This window comes from Lepisma saccharinum, chromosome 3 (assembly GCF_977018435.1).
Source record: "Lepisma saccharinum chromosome 3, izLepSacc3.1, whole genome shotgun sequence".
Lineage (NCBI taxonomy): Eukaryota > Metazoa > Arthropoda > Insecta > Zygentoma > Lepismatidae > Lepisma > Lepisma saccharinum.
In genome coordinates, this window is record NC_139231.1 from 109,257,782 (window position 1) to 109,279,054 (window position 21,273).

General features: G+C 38.2%; 1 protein-coding gene across 1 annotated transcript; it reads right to left on the reverse strand.

Annotated features, from left to right (window-relative positions):
- Positions 1-8,615: 8,615 nt before the first annotated feature.
- Positions 8,616-21,024, reverse strand: LOC145985954 (steroid receptor RNA activator 1). The gene is made up of 4 exons (XM_083120097.1): positions 20,863-21,024; positions 15,240-15,580; positions 11,406-11,514; positions 8,616-8,985 (listed from the first exon to the last, which is right to left on the reverse strand). Exons 1-4 carry the CDS (start codon positions 20,876-20,878, stop codon positions 8,825-8,827), a joined length of 627 nt encoding a protein of 208 aa, XP_082976223.1. The 5' UTR covers positions 20,879-21,024; the 3' UTR covers positions 8,616-8,824.
- Between the last annotated feature and the right edge of the window lie 249 nt (positions 21,025-21,273).

Genomic DNA, 21,273 nt, shown 5'->3' on the forward strand with positions numbered 1-21,273 from the left:
CTTCGTACCAAACTATTTCCTTCACTTGACACTGGTACAAACGAAACAGGTAACCTCTCGCGCATGCACGATACACAAAATCCTGTACAACAGGAAATGGTCATACTCTTAAAAGAATGGATGTTTCCAAAGAGATTGAAACATGTTTCATGTTCCTGGGTGCCATACAAGTTGAATAATGAGCCAAAATGTGAAACTCTGTTCGGAAATCTGGCATGGATATGTTGCGGAGAGGGGGAGGTTGGTCATCAATATGAATTTCCCAGGCTTGCTCCAGACCTGTGTCAGAGTTTCCACCCAAACATAAGAGTTTGAAGGACATTTCGTAATAAGCACCATGATACCATATGGTATCATCGGGGGAGTAAAGGTTAAGCCTCTAAATATTATGTGATAAATGCATTGAATTATAATTTTTTCTTGTCCGTATGGGAGTAGTAAGGGGACTTGTCAACAGATGGAGCGAGTAATAATGGAGCTCAGTCGTTAGGGCATCTGACTACTATGCGAGAGACCTGCGGTCGATCCCCTGCGGGGGAGAACCGGGATGTTTTCCACCTATTCAAACTGCTCCGGCACCCAACCCAGCATCATATGAAGCTGGTACCTTGAGGAAACTTTGAGGGATAAAGGTAGCCAGTTGCGTGGTGCTGATCACATCACCCCCACCTTCAGCCGTGATCAAGAAAGTGTGGGGCCCTAACTCCACACCCCTATACACCTTCATGGAAAAGTGCAGGGGAGCACTTTACTTTTACTTCCTCAAAAATCTCTTGCAACATATCAAACTGTCATGAAAATACGTAGACCAGGTGACCTACAATTTAAAATAATAGTTTAAAAGCACAATGGATTATTAAGTTTCGGTATATTTGGCAGATAAAAGTTCTAAAAAAAAACTTTATTTTGGGGAAACGTAAAACACTAACAAGTCAAAAAAAGATAATGCCAATTTTTGGTGTAATATATCGGTATCTGTCACGTGAGATTGATTTTAATTTTTTGGGTGCGTCGCCACTTATGGTCATTATGCACCCTTCAGTATATACGGGGAAAATTCCATTATCTAAAATCCTTACCTTAAAATTAAAAAAGGGGTATGGAAAATAACTTTCAAGATATAAAACTCTCACGAAGAGGCGTAAGCCATGTGATTTACAATTTGAAACAGTAGTTTAAAAACTCCATGAAGGTATAATTTCAGATATTTGCCAGAAAATGCGCTAAAATGAAAATGTGAATTTTGGGGGAAAAAACACCATATAGTAAAAAATAAAAAAAATAAGAAAATACACCAATTTGAAAAAAAAATAACAAAATATCAAGGTCCCTACCGATTAGGCATGAATTAAACAAGAATATCAGTTGTAATTTATTGCATTAGTAACTGCGAGTCCTAACCTAATTTTCGGCACAATCATCACCGTTGTTCTGGCATTTGTCGTAGCATGGCACTAAAATTTGTATGCCCATTGCATATGTGTCTGACAGCAAATACTGGAACTATCTCTACCGCAGTGTAGCTGTCAAATCCTTGCCCTGCCAGAAACCTCTTCAGTTAAACAAGGAGATGAAAGTCTGTACATTCAAGGCCAGGGCTGTACAGGGAGTGGTCCAAGATATCACACCTGAAGTGATGCAATGGGCCCTCCTGTACTCAGCTGTATGGGGTTGTGCACATTCGATTGGCCTGCACCATCGTCTGACCATACTATCACTCACGATGTCCTCTTTGCACACCTCACACGGTTTCTGGTGGCTCTATGCCGAATTCTGAGTGTGTAATGTACGCTACATCGCAGTCGGTGGGAGACTGTATGAGAGCTGCAATGTTTAACCTAGAACTGTCCTAAAAGGTTTGCATTGCAACTACCAGATTAGAGCTACATGCCACTTTTTCCTGCCTGCATGTGTGTGTGTCGCTCTCCGACCACTAGTGCTGCGTATAGGCACCATTGGAGCTTTTTTCAGGATGCCCCTCGTATATGAACTTTAAGAAGCTTTTATTATTAGTGTGTTCCTGTTTTAATGTGTGGTTAGGTAAATCAGATACAATGCAATTCTATAAATTCCGTGCGTTAAATTTCTAATACCTACATACCCTTTTCGTCAACATTAATGGTATAACTGCATGTTGTCAGTTTCACAGTACTTTACTTGGATATACTGTACTGAAGCAGAAATCCCATTGATAATGTATGGAAATATGACACTTTATTTTGTTCGATTCAATTATTTCACTTACATGCAAGAGTTAAGTTGTTTGCTTTACAGAGAAGAGAGAAGTAGCTTTATAAAGGGTCTTTCATTAAGAGTGATACTTTTTAAAATTTGAAAAAAAAATAAACCACTCAACGTATCAAAGTAAATTGTGCTTTATTTTGAAGCTTAGACATTGCAGTTATGTTCTGAACAAAATCTCGTTCAAATGTCCACCACGGCATTGAACACACTGACGCACACGAAGCTCCAATTGTTAATCACTCTGGCCAACATTAGTGGCGTTATGTCTGCGATAGCCTGACGAATGTTCGCCTCCAATGTTCCAAAGTTCATGGCTTGTCAGCATAGACCTGGGCTTTGATTTAGCCCCAAAGAAAAAAATCCATGGGTGTTAAATCACACGACCGTGGCGGCCAATTCACATCCACGTCTTGAGATAATCCGGTCGCCAAACTTATCCCTCAGCAAATCGAGCGTAGCATTAGCTGTGTGGCACGTAGCGCCATCCTGCTGGAACCACATGTTTTCAATATCTATGGTGTCAAGTTCTGGCCACAGAAATTCGCGTAACATGGATCTGTAGCGGTTGCCATTGACGGTAACGGTTCTCTCATCATCTCGAGAGAAATAAGGTCCAATGACGCTGCCACTCCATAAACCGCACTACACAGTGAGTTTTTCTAAATGCAAAGGCACCTCATGGACCACTTGTGGGTTCTTCTCGCTCCAATAACGACAATTTTGCGTATTAACGAATCCACTAAGACAACAATGCGCCTCGTCTAAGAAGATGATTTTTCCACTGAAATCAGGATCAGTGGAGCCATCGTGTGCGTCAGTGTGTTCAATGCCGTGGTGGACATTTGAACGAGATTTTGTTCAGAACATAACTGTCTAAGCTTCAAAATAAAGCACAATTTACTTTGATACGTTGAGTGGTTTATTTTTTTTTCAAATTTTAAAAAGTATCACTCTTAATGAAAGACCCTTTACATGGAAAAATGAGTCCGCACTCATGGTTCTTGCAAGCAGAGGGTTCCAAACCTCAGTGGAAACATCAACATATAATACCGAGAATGTATAAGGAGACTGATAAATTACAAATTGTATTTCTTAATCAATCACTCTTCACTCTAATTTCATTTAGTCGTAACTTTAAAAATAATCAAGTATTTTATTTTAAACTTACTGCGTATGACAAAATTCCGTAATCCTTCCTTAGCTTGTGAATTGTAATAATTTTCCAAATTCACTATTTTGCAGTTTGAATTCAAATCATAGAGAATAGAGAAATTGAGTCAATTTCATAGTAGATAATATTGGTACTTAACAAATCCATACCTGGATCTGTATGAGTTTATTATTTCCATTTGCAAAAACATCGATTTAGTTTAGTTTGTAATTGTCAGGGAAAAATGTAAATTTTGTCCTGGAAAACCTGGAAAAGTCAGGGAATTTCATTTCTGCTTGTTTGTAGCCACCCTGGATGGCCTCTGAGGATCTGTGGCATGTTTTCACAAGCTTGCTGGGATGTCGAGCCATAAACACGGTTGTTTTAACAATTGTAAGACTTCAATTGTTAAGATTTGCGTAACGCTGAAGAAGTCTTTTTGTTTTCTGCTCCCTCTGGACCTTAAGCTGTGGAGTGAGGAAGTGACCAGTACTTCGCCGATAAGCACGGAGTCCTAGGTCACTTCGGAGCACATGCAACATCGACATTTTCGAAATGTTCAGCTCTCGAGCCATCACTGCTTGTTTCCAGACAGGATTTCGTCGAATCAGTGCTGCCACTGCTTTCACAAGCTTCTGGCTTCTCACGTTGCAAGGTCTACCTTTCCTGGGGCGGTCCTCAATTGTCCCTGTGTCACAGTATCTGTTGATGGTCCGATGCATGAACATCCTGCTGATATTCAGCTTTTTCAGGGTGTTGAAAATGTCCGATGGTGATTTGCCAACTTTGTGCAGTGCGATTACTGCCACACGGTTCTCGTATACACCCCACTCCATTCGACTCGCAGTGAAATTCACCTTTCCGCTACCACAGCCAAACACACAATGATACTGGTTGTTGTTTGATCCAACATTGCGGGGTTACCTTGCCAACCAGTGTTGCCATCCCTGTCTAAACTTTGTAACATAATTTATGATATGACTAGGTAGTAGACACACTTTTCTTGCCTTTTTGGCTGAAAATTCATCTACTATACCATCGAAGTCCAATTCATGAAGAAGTTCATGTTCAATGCTTAATAAACAAAGATTGGATAAGCGATCCTGTCCCATGGCAGCACAAGCATGTTTTTCGCTAATTTCATTTTTGCGAAAGATCTTTCTCCACTGCAGTTTGTTACCATTAAGACCAAATACATTCTAAAGAGAATTTACACATTGGGAAATGTACTGCGGAACGGATCCTTGCTTACAATATTATACATAGACAGTTCCATTGGGATGTCTTCCTGATGTTTGACATTGCTACTGCTTACTAGGTGTGCAAATTGTATCAGCTCATTCTCTAGCGAGGGTTCCAGATCCTCCTTGTAAATGCTCACAAGCTCGCGAGCTGCAGACGTACTTTGTGATGGGAGTTGCCACCACAAGTTCAATTAGAATACCGAACCAGAAAAGTGTAGACACGACAATATTGGAAGTTTTTTTATTTTTAAAATACAACTTCTTATGTAATTGTTCACAAGTATAGCCAGCTGGTTAAAAGATAAATTTTGTGGAAGCCCTTCACAGCTTCCTTTTGGTGGGAGCCCCAGTTGCCCATAGTTTAATCTGGCCCTGTGTCTACAATAATAATAATTATTATTTTAATAAACAACACTAGTACTGAATCAGAGGCAATCAGAATTGAATTGTAAGCAAAGAAATTGCTACACCTTGTTTCATTACATTTTATTCATTTGCTGCTGCTATGTGGATTTTTGTTCATTATATGCAACAGAAAAGAATTTTTTAAATATTTTCAATGCTGCAAGTTTCATCCAAATGGAACTCTTTGTGAAATGCAGTTATTACATTTTTTATGTTTTGTTACATTTAGTTTTTTATCCATGTAGTTTATAAATCAGTTGAGTTACAATACTTGGGAATTTCACAACAACAAAAGGTCAAAGCTCAACAATAATTTTAGAATGTTTGGGGGGGGGAAGCACTATAGTCAAAAAATGCAATTTTACAGCAGTTTTTTTTATGTTATTCTTTTAAATAAACATTACAGACATGATACAAATGTTGGATCATCACTGTTTAGAATATTTACACATGCCCAATATCAAATTACAATACTTTACTTGATTCAATGCAACTTAGTGCATCTATACCTGTATGAAAGCAACAGAAGATTGCAGCTTGCGACTTACATCTGAGTAAGTAATCTGAATCAGAAACAACTACTATTTGTGGAGAGGTGGTCTAGGAATGCAGTGGACTGGGACCAAAGCCCATTTCTGGATTCTAGAAGCTGTCGGACAAGAGAATCTTCAAAGGATTTACCAGTAAGTTCCAGATATGTGCCAGCAAGCAAGCGACAAGCCAGTTGGGTTCATGTTTTGTTTTTAGGAAAGAACTGTTTTCGTCTAATGTAAGTCTCGTATAATGATACAGAGAATTAATTTGAAACACTCTTTGAAGTGAAGCTTCAGTCTCATTTTGTGGACATTGCAAAATCTTTCTTACAATTAATGTGCCACTTGTAGCATTTAAATGTCACCATACACACAACTGCGAGAAGAATCTTTTCCCATTTACAGTTATGCAATGAAAAAATATTTTAGTGATTGTTATGCAGGAATGCTACTTAAGAAATGTTTGCAGAATAGACAATGAATGATGGTAAAATGACCATTTGATGTTGTTGAATTTCTTGAATCCAATGTCTTTCATTTCCTATTATAGTAGTTATTAAAGTCATTCAGATAATCTTTGGTAATTTTTGAGCTGAGCGATATCACCTTCAATGAATGCCAATACTCATCCTAATTCTCATCTATACTATACTTTTTACCATGCCCTAAAAACGTTTCCTGCTCTGACGGAAATTGAGGTCAGATCAAAATTCTGATAGCAATAGAAAGATATGTATTGTGACTACTGACTGGTTTAATGTTAATATGTTAGCAGTATGTGGCTTTTAAAAATGTGTGTCATATTGTATAGTTCCTACAAAAATTTGAATTCCAAATAAATTTGGGTATGGAAGACAGTGAGGGTGATGCCTGTCAGTGAATTGAAATTTCTCCCCCCCCCCTTTCCTTTATAGTTACTTAGAAATACTGATAACAGATCGACATCCAGGAGTACCTATGACATTATCCTGCAACAAGAATAGATACTAAAGCATCCTCAGATATTATAGACATGTCATTGGAATTTCACAAGTTTGTGGGCAAGCAGAGCTTCGATGCTGATGATCTTTTTTTCTCTTTCAGGACACTGAAGACATTACTAAACATGATAGTAATTGCGAAGAAGTAGTTTTCTCGGGATATCAGCCAGGTGATTTATGGATAGGCTTCCGAGAGCTAACGTCACTCATCTTCAGGGATTGAAGTTGAAAGCTTGGAAGCCTATCCAGAAATCACCTGGCTGGTATCCCGAGAAAACTTCATCATCATTCACCTCCAGGAAAGCTTCAAGAACTACATAATAGTAATTGGTTCCCCTTCAGTTAAAATCTGAAAGCATTGTTTTTATTTTGAATTTGTGGTCCATTTTGGGTGATTATGGACTATGTTTTGGTATTTTTACAAGATTTACTGTATTTCTTAGTTTACAAATTGTATATTGCTCCTTCATGCATTTTGGATATTGTTTATGGTCATCCCCTATCCCAGGAAAACGTTCAAATACGCACTATGTAAAGTGTTTAAGATAGGGATGTGACGAAACTGAAAGTTTACCGATTCCGATGTACTCACCGATAATTTTTGGAACCGGAACCGATGCCGATATTTAACCAATTCCGATACATAAGATTATTAAACAGAAATGGGATGTTATTTTCAGCACGACAAAAATAAATTTGTTATGTACATTTCTATTGCGTATCATATGTATATACATATATATTCTCAAGAGATGCAAATGATGTTATGTGAACCTTTAAGAAGAACATGGATTCTCAAGAGATTTAACATTAGTACACAAGCAGTTCTTTGAAATACAAAATGAATTCCTGTTCTGCCAGATTCAACTTCAGAAACACGAGATTTGGAAGCACTTCAGGAAGTAACCTACTTCTTCTCTTATCGCAAATCTGTTAAGCAACACTGAACACTCAATCTGTTAAGCAACACTGAACACTCAATCACTGAATACTGATGCATCAGGTATGCCCAAGTATTTTCTCAGCACTTGCTTCAGGTTTGAATATTCATTTTTGAATTTCCAATACAACAGCAGATCCTGGTTCAGCAATGTACTGTTTTATTTCCAATTTATAGTTAGGTTGATCCTCTGAATGAGAGTTTGCAATAATTTTATTACAAAAACTCTACAATAATGACGAATCATAACCAAATTTTCAATAAATCTTACAAAACTAGAATATAAAACTTATTAGAAGGTAAAAACTCTAGTACCAGGTGGTTATAATTAAAGTGACGGTGTTCAGAGTGGTACAGCACGGGCTGTAATGAGAGTAGGAGTCTGAAACTTCGTAGATATGCTAATGAAGCAATGCGCTCGCGAATTATGCAAAAAAATAATTAGTTCCAATTCTCGCCACCAGGGTAAAAAATGGCGCTGTAAGCAGTCAAAACGTGGAAATTTCCGTAACTCTGACGTCAAAGTCGGTGACATTGCCTAACCATTGTGTGAGCTCCCTGGTTGTTGTTGGTGACGCTTGTTGCTTTTTCCTTTAGTAATGTTCATGTAATTCGAATAGTGAAATTGTAGCGATATTTTATTACAAAGAGTATTGTTTTCTGCGATTTATAGTGTTTTTCCTGTAACTATACCAAGTTTTGACTGCTTACAGCGCCATTTTTTACCCTAGTGGCGAGAATTGGAACTAATTATTTTTTTGCATAATTCGCGAGCGCATTGCTTCATTAGCATATCTACAAAGTTTCAGACTGCTACTCTCATTACAGTCCGTACTGTACCACTCTGAACACCGTCACTTTAATTATAACCACCTGGTATAATCTGTACCGGTTTAAATATTGGATTTTTGCCAATGCTGATGCTGATGCTGATATGTCAATTTCTGCCGATTTTCATACATCTGTAATCGGCTTCGGCACATCCCTCGTTTAAGATAAACCCAATCAAACAATTGCTTCGTTTTGCAATAAAATCTACCTTTCTGCTTTATATTTTGTCCCAGTAGTATCCTATTCAAATTAGTTTTGATTTCCAGTGGGCTTTTAAAAATACACATGTGACTTTAAAAAGATCTATATTGCATACACAATGGACTTGGGATAATCTCCATAAAATTATAAAATAAATATAACATTCCAAATATAACCTTTTCTTAATAAATATTTGCATGGAGATAAATAATGTGAATTTCCATCAACATCCAATCCAACAGTACCCTTCCAAAATTACATATCGTAAAACTGAATAATTCCTTTAATTTTCCCCACTAGTTTTCCACTTCATTGCCTTCATCATTCTGTCTTGCACTCCTTACGTGGTGTATTAAATGCCTGATTCCTACCATCCACGTGCTGCATTGTGAAATATGGTCTACCATCAAGCCTTTGTGAATATTGTCTGCCTCCTCTGCTCTTCCCTTTTTCAAGTCTTAAATGAAGGGGAAACAAAGATTAGTGAAAAAACTGAATAAAGGTAAGTCATGGCAAAAAAAAACTACATACTTGCACTGTCCTATGAAAAGCAACTGCATTTGTACATTATGTGGTCACAATACAATGTTCAATCTTTGTAAAAAATGCCCTTTGTAGTAATATTTATAGTAAAAATGATAGAAATGGGAGATTAATTGGTACTCTATCGGTATCAGTTGATGGAAGCATATTGTTGTATTGGTAAAATTACCAATTATTTTACTGATCCAATATATCTATAAATATTTTATAATTTAGTGCAAAATTATGGATAATCTCCATGTCAAACTTTTTAAAAAAGTAAATGTCTAAATATACAACTTCTTTGCACTGGGGTCAGATCAAAACACATTTATTTAGGTAAGTGATAAATTTGGAATTTTATATCGGATCGGTAGAATATTGGTATCGGCGAAAATTTAATATCTGCCCTAAAAAAAATAATAAGAAGAACGTTCATTTAGTGTCTCAAGATTCTAAACTTCATCGTTTTGATCAGTGCTCAAACTGAGGAGCAAAACAAGGAGATGGGTGGCTTCTCCCCAGCTAGCAAAACTTTCTGAAAGTATCCCTCAGCTGCCTCATTGTCATCATAGAAGTACCACCCCCTCCCATCCAGGCCCAAGGTGTAACTGAACATCCCATTACCTAGGCATTTCCACTTAAAGTGCTGTTTGCAAGAAATTTTGCATCTTTCTGAAGCAGGGTGAATCTCTTGCTCGAGGCCCCCAAATATTGCCTATAAAAATTTGTGAAGATACTGACATGAAAATTTACATACACATACCGCCAAGGATGCAAAACAGCATGAACACCCCCCCCCCTTCCCAGTGATATAATGGACTCCTTCAGTGACCTTCATTTGTTCCGCATCCCAGCAGTTGAGAGTCGATTGTCAGGTAAATAACAATGTACACAGTCAAACAGCACATGTTCCTTGTTTGTAAATACTGGCAAACAAGTTCATTTCAAACAGCATTTTGAACTGAATTTGCATCATCAAAGTGTTGCATCCAGTTTTAGTCAATGGGAAGCCTTCTCGCACAACATGCAGGAAACTGCAAAATGTCAGAAGAAACAATACCATTCACATCACTACAAAAACTTTCCCAAGAGACTAATGTATCAAGGAGCTGCAAAGGAAGCAAAACTACACACCATGTCGTGTGTTCAAGAATTGCTTGCAATGGACTATGAAAAACATGTTCAGTTTAAAGATTTTCTTACTCAGAATCCTGGAATTTTAGACGTCACATGGCTTACAGACGAAGCATGGTTTCATTGGAGTGAATACATAAATTCTCAAAACACGCAATATAGGGGCAGCAGAAAACCCTCATACTGTGCATGAAAAGCCTTTGCATAGAAAATCGGTGTGTAAAGTCGCATGTTTCGTAGACGAATCATAGACATTATTATTTTTTTTAACCAATAGTTTTCACGGAAGTCTACCTGCAAATATTCAACGGGTTTGTCAATCACTTAACTGATGAAGAACTAATTAATGGATATTGCCAACAAGACGGTGCAACAACTCACACTTCAAGTGCTTATGCTGCATATGGTTTTAGAAGCGATATTGGGCAAGGCCAAGCAGAGCCTGTCCGTGGTGACCAGCTTATGGTAGGAGTGCAATGTTGTACCTTTAGAAACTGTGGTCTGAACTTTTCTTGGGTGCAATATGGAGCCAGACATTTTGAACCTGATTGTTCAAGTCCCATAAATTTCCCTCACCTACAGCCAGAGTTATCATTTCTTGAAGAAATGCTTGGAAACAACATGTCTCAACACACACAGACAATTATACTTTCATTTTCCTTGTTGGTTTTTTTTATTATTTTTTTTTCCCCGTTGCCACAGCTGAGTTCTGTCTTGTCAAAACAATGAATGTTAAATTAGTCTTAATATACACAATAACCCTTAATTGTCGTGGGTACTCTCAAACATTGTGAGTGAGTCAATTTGAGTTCGTGTATGCTGCAGTGATATTATAATCCTGTGTAGAAATATTCACTATATTATTTTACTGTACTCGCATATACTGTGTATGTATTATAAAAAAAAAAATAGTTGAATATTGGACACAGCAAATTGTCTGTCTTTCCCTTCCCCCTAGCTGTTAGTTTTCTGCATATTGGCTGAACTTGTGTTTCTTCTAAAAGCGTACATGGTATAACATGCAATAATTCAATTTTTTTGGACACACAATTATCTCAAAACCTTTGCCCACCCAGATCTCCAGATTTAATGCCTGCAGACTTCTTTCTTTGTGGCCTATTAAAGGACAAAGTATACAAAAATGAATTTGTAACAACATAGTAACACATTTATTTACAGTCATAGTTAAGTAAATACTAAAATGTGAGTAATTCTCACCTTCTGATAACTGGACCATCTTTGAACACACATCATCAACTAGTTTGTCGTCTTCCCACATGTGCTGCATTATTGTTAATCGCTTCTGGATCTCATCTACATGTTTAGGCTGCAAATTCAAAAAATTGTACTGACAATAGCATTACCACCAGCAAAAAGACAAGCAGATCAAAATGAGAACTACATTTTAATGAAACATTTTTTTTTTCAAAATATACATACAATGACATGTCTTCATAGCAATGATATCCAATTACCTTACAAGCCAATGAATCTACAGCAGACAATACAAATATTTACAATTTGGACTCTGTTTAGAATTTTAAGTAGGAATAAAAACCTTCATTCTTACACAATATCGTCATTAATCAGACCTTTAGGCTTTTCTTGGCAACAACTATTTTGAAAATCTGTCTTATTTTAATGAGCCATGGTGGTATTCTAAATTATGAAAGTTTAGATTTTATTTTTAAATATTTCTAAAGTAATAAGGAGAATAATTTGGTGGAGTCGTACGAATATCTGGATAACAACAAGATCCAACCTCTAGATTTTCCTGAATATTCCAACAGAATTCTCAAATTAGACTTATTTGATGTCCTGAGCATTTCTTTCTCAATTACGCATTTTGCCACTATTTTTAAAAAATAGCCCGTGTCACAACATCCCATTGATGCCCCTGGCCTACCTACCAACTGGCAGCCTCACTCCCATCTGATCCTTTTAAGTCCACTTAATGCAGATAGGGTAATCGGGACTGGGCCTACAGTTTAAAGTGGGACCAGAACCACAGTGCAATGTGCCTCCACTGGGTATCGAAGCCAGGACTCCTTCATTACAAGCCATCAATGTTACCACTATGCCATCGGAGAGGCCCGGAGGTTTTGAAGAAATGAAAATTTTATCTTGAGTACTGCATACGAGGAAAAGTAAAGCAATGTTTGTGATTAAGAGCGAGCAGAGATACCTGCGTGACCTCGGCGCTTATTCAAATTTTCTCTTTCTTTTTTCGTCCAAAATGCGTAATAGTGTGAGTGTGTGTGAATGTTAGTGTGTTGGCTTTGAAAGGAAGGGCACTTTTCCAGATTTATCTGGTAATGATTTTTAAGACATACTTTTATTCCATGTGAATTGCCCTCCATACCTTCCCACGTTAGAGGAAGCTATCGCCAGCAACTTCGAACTGTCGGCAAAATTGCTGCGTGCATTTATGCGATTCGATCCTTTGTAATAGAACATTGTTTCAGAACCTACTAGGGAGAAGAAGGAAAACTGCAAATGCCCCAAGAAGGGGCTGAAATCATCTAACCCCCCAAAATCCCAGATCAAAACAAAAAAATACTCCCTCGTTTATAATTGGTGGCCCGGTTTCGGACCGGACAGGAATCAATATAACTGTATGCCACACACCAATTGACAAGAGGAAACGATCCCCAGAGACATTAGAAGATCCTAGGAAAAGAAAAAAAAACCTGTTAAGGAAAGACTGCTCCCAGCCGACCATTACATTGATAAACTGTTACTGCCAATACAGTCATAATATCGAACAATTTCTAGGAAAAATGGGCGATGCGTGCAACACTTATAACAATCAAGACCTTTTAATAACAATGGATACAAACTCTTCCTCCCCGTGGTGCTACAGGTGAGACACGGATCTCCCCATGGTGGTACGGGCGAGACACTGATTCCAACGGCGAACAGGTGGAGGACTTCATGGCAGGAAACAACTCATTTGTGGAAAATTTACCTGATTACCCACCAACTTATAGAGGGAGGGCAGGGTCCTCCAGTAACATTGATGTAACCTTCTCAAATAACAGATTACTGGGGAAGGTAAAGGAATGGAAAGTGCACGACATGATAACTTCCAGTGATCGTAACGTGATTACTTTCAAAATATACAAAAATGAAATGGAAAAAGATAAGATGCCAGAAATAAGATATGAATGGGGGAAAACTAACCAACAACTTCTATTGGAATCAATAGACCTCCCTCCACAGGTGGACTCCACGAAAAGAATTAATGAATGGACCAGAGTACTCACAGAAACATTACATAACGCAATTACAATAGCAACACCAAAAAAACATGCTAAACAAAACAATAAACTGTGAAAATTAAATTTAACAAAACTCAGAGCATTTATGAGAAAAACACGAAAAATGTTATCAAAAAACAAAAATAAACAAATTGAGAATAAAAAATTTGGAATTATACAGGGTGGCCAAAAAAGATACAAAAATGATCTAAGATCTTACAAATCCAAATATTGGAATAATTTTATCACAAATAAACTAGTACTGGAAGAAGGTTTATTCTTTAAACATAACCTCTAAGGAAGAAGCTGTTATGAATAAAATAGCCACTATAGCGTCCAATAATTACAGACTTCCTCCTTCAGTTATAAAAACTTATCTTGCATCTATATATTTTTCAGTAATTACCACGTGGGCTTCCTCACCATTGTGCAAAATAACATATGTTCGAAAACTAAGATCCTCTTACAGGAAAGTGATTCTTAGAATCACAGGAGCCTTTAAAACCACCTCAACTGAAGCACTGTTTGTTATAATGCGAATCTTGCCAATCGATTATCAAATCAAGCTAAGAGCGATGATTTACCTTCTTCAGAAGGGAAACGATAGGGAAGTGACCGAACAAATGGGTTTTCCTCCCCACTGTCCAAAACATAAAGGTGAAATTCTACAGGGACTGGCAACGAGAATGGGACATGTGCGAGAAGGGAAGAAGACTACATAACTTCCTCCCCTGTATACAGGAGACTGTACTAAATACGGACGCCACACCATCAAGAGGTCTCATACATCTCCTTACCAGGCACGGCCCTTATGGTAGCTATCTTACAAAAATAGGCAAAAGAGGAAACAATACATGCAGATATTGCCGACTGGAAATAGATATGCCGGAACACAGTGTGTTTTTCTGTCCTGCCTTTGACGAGAAGATAATCCTGGCCAGAAGAGACTTGCCGAATTCAGACATTTTTCAACTATTACGAAGTGAGCACAAAAATAAATTAAATGACCTTGGAGCTGCGGGCCTATCTGTTGGAACCGGAGTTTCGGCGCTCACCTCCCCCTCAGGAGCATCGAAGAAGTAGCAGACTAAGTGGCCGTGGGTCTTTTTCATTGTCTATTGGCCAGGATTCGTAGAGTTCGGCCTGAATATCGGGAACAAGGCTCCTGGTCTCTGCTGCACGACAATGCACCTGTGCACAAGAGCAGGCTGGTACGCCAGTTTTTGCCAAAAAAGGGATAGTGGAGCTCGATCACCCCCCATATTGTCCAAATTTAGCTCCACGCGACTTCTGGCTATTTCCAAAACTGAAATTGGCGTTGAAAGGAAGGCGTTTCGACACCATTCCAGACATCCAAAAGGCTAAGACCGTGATTTTGGAGGCAATTCCGAAACAGGAGTACCAAGACTGCTTCACAAAGTTCTAAGACCGCTTCAGTGCATGTATTGACTCACAAGGTGTCTATTTTGAATAAACGTTATTGTAAACTACCAGTCCATAACGTTTTGTCTTTCATTTGTCATTAGTCACCTTTCCCACTGAACGGACTGTGCATTACATTGAAAATTGAGTTTGTGTGTTTGTAAGAACCATAAACTTTACGAGAAATAACACTACCAAATGGAAGGTCAAAACTTATTTTGCTGTGTAGAAAGAGTATATTTAGGAATGGCAACTACCATTTTCACTTATCATACATTCTTGCAGGTGCAATCATTGCACTTTTATCACAACAGTTAACTTGCAGTCATGACATGAATAAGTTGACATCATTGTCCTTCGTTATTCTTACCTTAGCCGAGGCTTTGTAATCCTTCACTATGTCTTCCAAATTTCCTAATGTCCGACTCAGGGTTTCTTTCTTGCTTATTGTCGATATAGAATCATTTTTTGAATCCACCCTTTCTGAACTTGTAGCTTCTTCAGGTTCCATGGTTGGCGGTGGTCGAGGTGGTGTGGAAGGAGGCATTGTAGAGACTTGTTTTGATGGACTGTTCGCATCAGGTGTTGAATTCAACGGAAATGCCACTCTTTTTGTTAGAAGACATCCTTTCTTGGAAGATGTTGGATGTGGTGAAGAAGTTGCTTCGTAGGAAAATATTGGAGGGTCATTCCAGCCAGGAGGAGGATTCCCTGCCAAGATAATTAAATGTAAAATATAAGTGAAAAGTAATGTAAAATTTTTTACATTAATTTTCAAAGTGCTTACAAGTAATGAATAGTAAGTTAAATGTTATTGGTAAATTTGCCAATTTTACACATAAATAGCCTGTGATTCGAGTCTTTTGCCTACAAAACTGCAGTTATCGATGTACTCGTATTGTCGTCTTCATCACAGAAGCAAACAAGATAGTTCTGGTGCACCAGCAGGAAATAGGTTAAGCCATATATGTAGAGACCATTGATCTTCTCAAGAAGGATGTGGCAAAGCTTGACAATGGTTGAAGCAGATTCAATGATGAGGTTGCTTTTCGCTGACATAGTCCCATACCTGACTAATGAAGGTAGTTTCATGCTTGAGACCAGATATTACATGATCAGGTGTTTGAAGCTTTTAGGGACGTCATTTTAATGTCAAGAGCCCTAAACCTGATGTACCTAACAGCAAAAGCATTTAGGGATGCTTTATTAATGCAAAGAGACCTAAACACTGCCTAACCTAACTAGTATTTAGTGATGTAATAGCCTGGTCTATTTTGCTGCACTTTTTAACACCAGATGTAATGCAGGTACATCCCATTTCAAGCTAGTGCAAGGAAATTGTGCTTAACCAAGTAGTTGTTGTATGACCAAAAAAAAAAATGTCTATCTAATGTTTAAAACATTCATTTGAAAGGTTAACACATACCACATGATCATACACCAGCACACAGTTTAAGAATGTACTGTAAATCATGCAGACACCAAATCAACGAAGTACACAACTCGGTGCTGCACTTTGTAACCAACTAGCTACACAAGTGTAAGGACAGTGAAAAAGTGCAGCGAACTACACAGGCCCGTAGCCAGAATTGATCTCCAGGGGGGGGGGGGGGGCTCACAGGTTATCAAGTCCATTTTTCAAAAGTTTAACAGTGTTAAATGAAGGTAAATTATGTGTGGGGGAGGGGGGTCATTAAGTTACATACAGTTTAGAAATTTCACACAAATACATGTTTTCTATATCTTTTAAAATATCGCTTGAAGTGTTAATTGGCTCTTACTAAAATCATCCCTTACTACACACTCCATACTACATTTGATGATACAGATATTTATATCACCCTGGCTGAGCCCCTGGCCCATGCCTGGAACTACACGGGGCTAAAACCTCTTTGCAACCAACGCACATGAATAGATAATAGCAGCAGTCCTTATCCACGACGATAGTAAAGGAATGGCTGCTAGCAAAGAAAAAAATTGGGAGAAATAGTTCTGCAGACAAAACACAGTAAATAATCACTACTCTGAAGTATGAGTTAACAGACATAAATAGAAATCGAACCATGTCAAAATAAAAAATGGGTAAAACTATCAAAGCCGGGAAATGTCTGTAGCTTGTTTATTCTGTAATTGTTGACATTCATACTTACCTATTCTGCATTGCGAAAGATTGTTTAAGAAGGGATTTCTCTTTTTTTAACGAAATTAGTATATATTGTTGACATATCGAGTAATTATTGTTTGTTGTTTTCCAGATTCCTGTACACGCAAAATGGCTGGCAAATCTTGACTATCGTTGTCAATATGCTGCGTTTCAAACGGCAAAGCAGCGTTTCAACCTTCTGAACAGAAAAATTCCCGCATAGCCCCAAAAACCATTCTGGATCGTATAACCATCCACGAATAGCCCCAAAAACCATTCACGATAGCCCCACGCACCATCAGGGTAAGGTTAGGTTAGGTTGGGCAATATAGTGAAAAAACTGTGTTTGGAAACACTTACCGGGGATTACGTCATCAGATGCTCGCAACATCCGGTTCAAGTACATGGATGGAAATGCAAGCAACAGCTTTCGTGCATCGGACGAACATTATTATAGAAAAATACATGATTTAGCGGCCAAATACATTGAAAAATGCGAGAAAACACTTCTACGACCTTCCGAAATTACACAGAAACTCAATTCCGTAAGTACTTTCTCCTGTAAATTTGAAGAAATCCATTTCCTGGCTATGACATTTTTACCAAAAAATGTGTGCTCCATAATAAATTCAGAATTAAACAATCGGAACTTGGGACATTTTCACAATTTTGTTATATTTCGTCTTTCAGTACTACTTTACTATACTGGAGACACCTATCAATGATTTATTTTGCAATTTTTTACATTGCTAACATACTATTCTGCATTGCGGAACATTTCTTTAGGTGAAATAATGAATGTCTAACGAAAATAATGTATATTTCTTACATAACGGGTAAATTTCTCGTATCGGACAAATGGCTGAAATTTGCTAGTTCATTTAATTTGAATATTCGTACTTACGTATTCTGCATTGAGAAACATTGGTGAGGGTGGCATTTCGCTTATTTCACGGAAATAAATTCTATTAGTGACATATCGAGTAAGTTTTCTTAGTTTCTTTTTGCCTTCGGTAACACGCAAAATGGCGGTCACAGTTTCACTACGGCACTTGGCATGCAGTGTTTCCACCCCACTGCACCCAAAAATACCTACGTAGCCCCACAAACCAATGACGCATAGCCCCACAAACCATTCATACATAGCCCCACGAACCATTTCCGGTAAGGTTAGGTTAGGTAGGGTCACGTATAGGTTACAATAGTTAAAAATTCGTTCCGAAAAAAAATATGCGTAGCCCCATATCTCGCATAGCCTCACGAACCATTGACACATAGCCCCACGAACCATTGACACATAGCCCCACAAACCATTTGCGGAAACGTACCTCCTTCAGTTACAAAAACACGTGTTTGGAAACACTGACCGGGATTACATCATCACACACAGGCTACATCCACCTGGAAGTAAATGGATGCAAGAGCTTTCGTGCATCGGTCACACATTTATATCGAAAAATAGATGATTTACCGGCAAAATTCAATGAACCATGCGAGAAAACACTTCCCCGGACTTCCACAAGTATAAAGAAAGGGTCGGGTACCCTATTCTACACCCTCGAATTTTGAAATGTTTTTTCTTTCATTATGAAGGTTATGTGATCCTATTTGTGAATTAAAAAACATTGGAGCGCGGAAAGAAGTATTTACGACTGTACAGCCGTTTGAAGTTGAAATATTGTCGTTTGAAATGGTTGGCAATTATTTCCAATTTGTAGATCGTGATACTAACACGATAATAAATTTTAACTATCGATCTCAACCTAACTGAACTAACCTATCCACGCGCCAATGGTTCGTGGGGCTATCGTTAATGGTTCGTGGGGCTAGCGCCAATGGTTTGTGGGCCTAGCGCCAAAATTTTCTCGTTCGAAATTGTTGTGTTGAAATTTCCCACCGGTTCGAGCCTCCGCCCCTGTGGTAATTGACTTAATTGAAGAAACAAAAATTTAAGGCTAAAAGTGAAGCAAAAAGGTCACTTACCTCTTTTTCCCAAGGCCAGGCATTGCAGGTGGAAGTTGAAACTAAAAGTCGGTAAGTGAAGTCAGTCGTATGCAATAAGTCGTCTTTTTTGTCCTTTTCCACAGAATATTACCCAACCCCGTAGTTCCATGATAAAAATAAGAAGTCGCAAATTATCCCAGCCCACAAGTCATTCAGAAAACGGCCTACAGTTGCCGAAAAGAAACCTATCCACGCGCCAATGGTTCGTGGGCCTAGCGCCAATGGTTCGTGGGGCTATCCGAGAATGGTGTGTGGGGCTACGAATATTTTTTTCGAAACCAATTTTTAACTATTGAAACCTTTGCGTGGCCCTACTAACCTATCCACGCGCCAATGGTTCGTGGGCGCCAATGGTTCGTGGGGCTATCCGAGAATGGTGTGTGGGGCTACGAATATTTTTTTCGAAACCAATTTTTAACTATTGAAACCTTTGCGTGGCCCTACTAACCTATCCACGTGCCAATGGTTCGTGGGGCTAGCGCAAATGGTTCGTGGGGCTAGCGCCAATGGTTCGTGGGGCTAGCGCCAATGGTTCGTGGGCCTAGCGCCAATGGTTCGTGGAACAAAGTCCTCTATGTCCTTCATCCGTTGAACGTGTGTCAATCTCATATTTAGTCCTTTTGTCTTAATTCAATGTCACACAAATCAATTCCAATGTCTAAAGTCGCACAAAACAATTGCAATGTCTCAAATATCCAATCCGCCAATAAATTACATAACTAATATATTGAAATCGCAAATTATCCCATTGCACAAGTCATTCATAACAAGAAGAAATTGCAAATTATCCCATTGCACAAGTCAAAGATAAGAAGAAAAAGAAAATGTTCAGACGTGCGCCTGTGACATGAATCCAAGATACGCCATGATCAAATACCTGCAAAACCGTTTCGACGTTACATAAGGAATCTAAATATTGAAAAACGTAAGTTTCCTAGCACGTAGATCTAAAAAAATTACTTTCCGCGCTATTTAGAAACATCGTTTCTTATGAAGAACTAATTTTCGTATCGAGAATATTTGAAATGTGCGAAAAATCGAGGGTGTAGAAAAGGGTACCCGAGCCTAAAGAAACTGCATTCGGTAAGTAATTTCTCCTGTAAATTTGAAGAAATCCGTTTGTCCGATACGAGAAATTTACCCATCAACGTACTTACTGTTCTTCCTTATTTCCCACAAACCATCCACGGGTAGCCCCAAAAACAATTGATGTTAGCCCAAAAATTCACGATAGCCTCACGAACCATCACGGGGAAGAGGTATGCCTACTAGGTTCGGTTAGGTTCCATTAGCACTCCTTTCGTTCAATTTAGCATATACGGACAACATCGGCTTGTAGCTGCAGCAATATCGCGTATTGTGCTCTCGTGCAGAAAGCAAATGGCGGCAGCAGCAATAGCGCGTCGGAAATAGATTTTCGTAGAAAACCACATGCATTCGCATTAAAATGGATCAAAACTACATTCCCGAACATCAACAACGCTACAGAAAATGATTTGCCTAAGTACTTTCTCCTGTAAATTTGAAGAAATCCGTCTCTGGTATAGTAAAGTGTTACCCGTCTTTCTCCTACAAAACTTTCAAAATCATTAAACGTTGTAAAACGTTAACGATTAAAATTTTTCACAAAAAAATAAGGTATTAACACAGTACCCACCACTGATCGCTCATACCAAATTGGAATATATCATCACTTTTTTTCATGTAATACATGACATGACATTGAGCTTTCATCTGAAACAGTTTCGAATTTTAAAAATAAACTTATTCATCATCTGAAACAGTTTCGAATTTTTAAAAGAAACTTATTCATCACATAGTTTTTTGCTTGCCGATATTATTATACCTGCATTATTTGTCATGTTTGTATCCTCCTCTTTTCAGTCAGATGACAGTGATGGGACGGGGTAGGTGAAAGTGAAATAATTTTGTCTGCTTTCTGTGCAGATAAAATCGACTCGAAATAACTATAGTCAAGTCCGCTTTTCTGCTACTTTTGGCTAATCGTGGAGATCATAATGTCAATGAACCCAAATAATAAACAAAAAGTAATAAACTCATGCTATGATTGAAGGAGAAGGCATTACGACATGGAATACTTTTTAAATCCATTCATTTTACCAGTGGCGAAGCGTGACATTTTACGTCGTCATCGCAAGACTTGCCAAACGTCAGGGTCAATCTTTCAACCCGGGGAGGGGGCATTTCTACATTGATAATGATGATAACAGTGTGACGTGTGAAGTAGAGATGACTA